Genomic DNA, 2,869 nt, shown 5'->3' with positions numbered 1-2,869 from the left:
TGTTTCATTTCATGAATTAGAAACATACCTCCCAGAGTTGTTAACTGCCTTGCAGAAACTTACCAAGGAGAAACATTGGAAATTGCAATTACCAAGGTTACATTTTACTTTGGAATTTGGCCTCATTTGATTAGAGTGGCCGAGGATGCCGTCCTGTGAGAAGCTGAGATACTTTGAGATGTTTAGACTAAACATCACTAAAATGGAAAGGACTAATGAGGTAACCATGAAAAATATTTCTCTGCCTTGTGTGTGGGGAGCATTTCCTTTCACAGTAAAACAAGCAACTGTATGGTCGACCGCACCTGTATCTGCCACACTGAGGTTCCCTTACATCTCTGTCTGGCAGTAATTTATGACACTATAAAACATTTTAAATTTATCTAATCTTTGCGTGGCATTTTGTGATCATTTAGTTTTAAACCAAAATCCATCAATTTAGCTAATATTTGGAAGTGTATTATTAAAGTCATTGTAAAATTGACCTCTAGGATCAAGTAAAACGGTATTCAAATCTTGGCTCAAGCATGTGTGTGTGTGTGTGTGTGTGTGTGTGTGTTGTGTGTGTGTGTGTGTGTAGACTATGTCCACCGTGTTGATTTTCTTCTTTGTAAAATGAAGTTGGCCACCTACTACTGATTTATTATTGTGCAAATGACTTGAGGTAATGTATTTAACTCAGTTTACCAAATCTCTGAGACAGTATAAGCATTCAGCAAATGTTTATTATCTGTGCAAGTCTGAGCAAGCTCAATTACTGCTGAAAACACAACCTTGAAAATAAAATGTTTATTAATCTCATCATTATAACATGTATGTGATTAATTTATTTCAAGGAAAAGTCATATTCATTTTAGTTGTTAGATGTGGAGATAATCAGATATGGGCATTAATAGATGATTTTATCAGATATGGAAATGACTAACCTAGAAATTTGTTTAAAAATTTTATGTTTCAGTATTATTTTTAAAAATATTAAATTTATTAAAATGATAAGAAGAAAATAAATCCTTTACCTTTATACTGATTTATTTTCTTTAATAAAGCAACTGTTTTAATATTGAAGAAATTAGATCATGGTAACATAGAACCAGAGTGAGTTTGAAGGTCACTGTTTGAATGGAGAACCCATATGGTTTACACTACACAACATTATACAAATAAGAAAAATAGGTAAAAGGTATTAAGTTACTCTGAAGGATTGAAATAAAACAAAAATCTATGTCACAAAATCTGTTGGCTGACAAGTTGACTTTGTTTATGCATTGCAACCTATGGAACTGAAGAAAGAAGTATAAAATACCTGATTTTTAAAGAATCAACCAATAAATTGTTGGAAGTGCTTAAACAAAAATCTCATAGTAAAAGATCTTGTGCTATTTCCCAACATCATCTATGAAATAAAATTTGACTTAGAAATTGCAATATTTATTCCACCTTATATCTTTCAATATACTGTAAAGCTACGAATCTCAAGCCAATGTGAAAGAAAGTCATTATTTCAAATTGCTGTACTTTTTATTACTTTTTTTTTTAATCTTAAAGTCAGCAAGTACACAGTGAGTTGCCTCTCTTTTTTGGAAAAACTGTTCTGAAGATCATTATGAAACCTTATATGCATACCTCTGAAGGTAAAACAATGAGCACAATAAGTCTCTGTGCTTGAAAAACCAGGAAACTAGGCCCAAGGACAATGGGCTTATCTCTATTTCCCATTAGATACTAGCACTGCGAATCTAAACAAATCTAGACTTACTCACTCTAATTTATTTTAATGACAACACGATTCATTTGTCAATACTTACAGGATTTTTTTTTTTTTTTTTGTCGTCAGCTGGCTGGTACAGGGATTGAACCCTGAGGCTTGATGTTATCAGCCCCAAACTCCAACCAACTAAGCTAACCAGCCAGCCCTTAAAGGAAATTTTTCTAGAATTCTCTTTAGAGCAGTTTTTACCTCCTGATTTCTTAAGCTGTAAATCAAAGGATTTAACATGGGAATCACCACCACATAGAAAACTGAAACAAATTTGTCTCTACCCAGGAAAGAGCTAGATTTGGGTTGAACGTACATAAAAATGAAAGTCCCGTATAATATGGTGATAGAAGTCAAGTGGGAAGCACAGGTGGAAAAGACTTTCCATCTTCCTTTGGCTGAGTGCTTCTTCAGGATCACAGAGAGAATGAATGCATAGGAGATGAAGACGATGAGAAGGGAGCAAATGATGTTGACCCCAGCAGTGGTTGACAACATCAGCTCTTTGACGTGGGTGTCAGAACAGGAGAGAGCAAGCAAGGGGACATCATCGCAGTAGAAATGGTTGATCACATTGGAGTCACAGAAAGACAAATGGAATGTAGTCACTGCCTGTACAAGTCCCACAGTAAGTCCGTAAAGGTACGTGCTAGTGACCATTTGAATGCAGAGTTTCCTGGGCATGTGAACTGTATAGAGTAAAGGGTTGCACATAGCGACATACCTATCATAGGCCATGACAGACAGCAGAAACTGTTCACACACTGAAAATGTGATAAAGAAACACACTTGAGCAGCACATGCACAGAATGATATGCTTTTAATTTTACACAGAAAATTCCCCAGTGTATTTGGGGTGACAGTGGAGGTATAACAAAAATCAACAAACGCCAGATGGCTTTGGAAGAAATACATAGGTGTGTGAAGCTGAGAACTGATTAAGATTAGCACAATCAATCCGAGATTACTGATGACACTAACTAAGTAGATTATTAGAAAGATCCCAAAAAGAATGGCCTGAAACTCCGGATCATCTGTAAGCCCCAAGAGGATGAACTCAGTCACTGATGAATGATGGTCTTTGGCCATTGAGTAGATACAGAAATTTCTGTA

General features: G+C 35.5%; 1 protein-coding gene across 1 annotated transcript; it reads right to left on the bottom strand.

Annotated features, from left to right (window-relative positions):
• Positions 1-1,894: 1,894 nt before the first annotated feature.
• LOC103582902 (olfactory receptor 5AL1-like) lies at positions 1,895-2,845 on the bottom strand. The gene has a single exon (XM_008564368.1). The coding sequence runs from the start codon at positions 2,843-2,845 to the stop codon at positions 1,895-1,897; it is 951 nt and encodes a 316-aa protein (XP_008562590.1).
• Positions 2,846-2,869: the final 24 nt, after the last annotated feature.

This window comes from Galeopterus variegatus, unplaced genomic scaffold (assembly GCF_000696425.1).
Source record: "Galeopterus variegatus unplaced genomic scaffold, G_variegatus-3.0.2 Scaffold18436, whole genome shotgun sequence".
In the NCBI taxonomy this organism is placed as follows: domain Eukaryota; kingdom Metazoa; phylum Chordata; class Mammalia; order Dermoptera; family Cynocephalidae; genus Galeopterus; species Galeopterus variegatus.
The sequence above is the reverse complement of the archived record's forward strand: the minus strand, read 5'-3'. Positions and strand labels throughout refer to the sequence as shown.

Bases quoted from the DNA above. Each gene is read 5' to 3' on its own strand.
- LOC103582902 (XM_008564368.1), bottom strand. From the start codon at position 2,845: ATGGCCAAAGACCATCATTCATCAGTGACTGAGTTCATCCTCTTGGGG.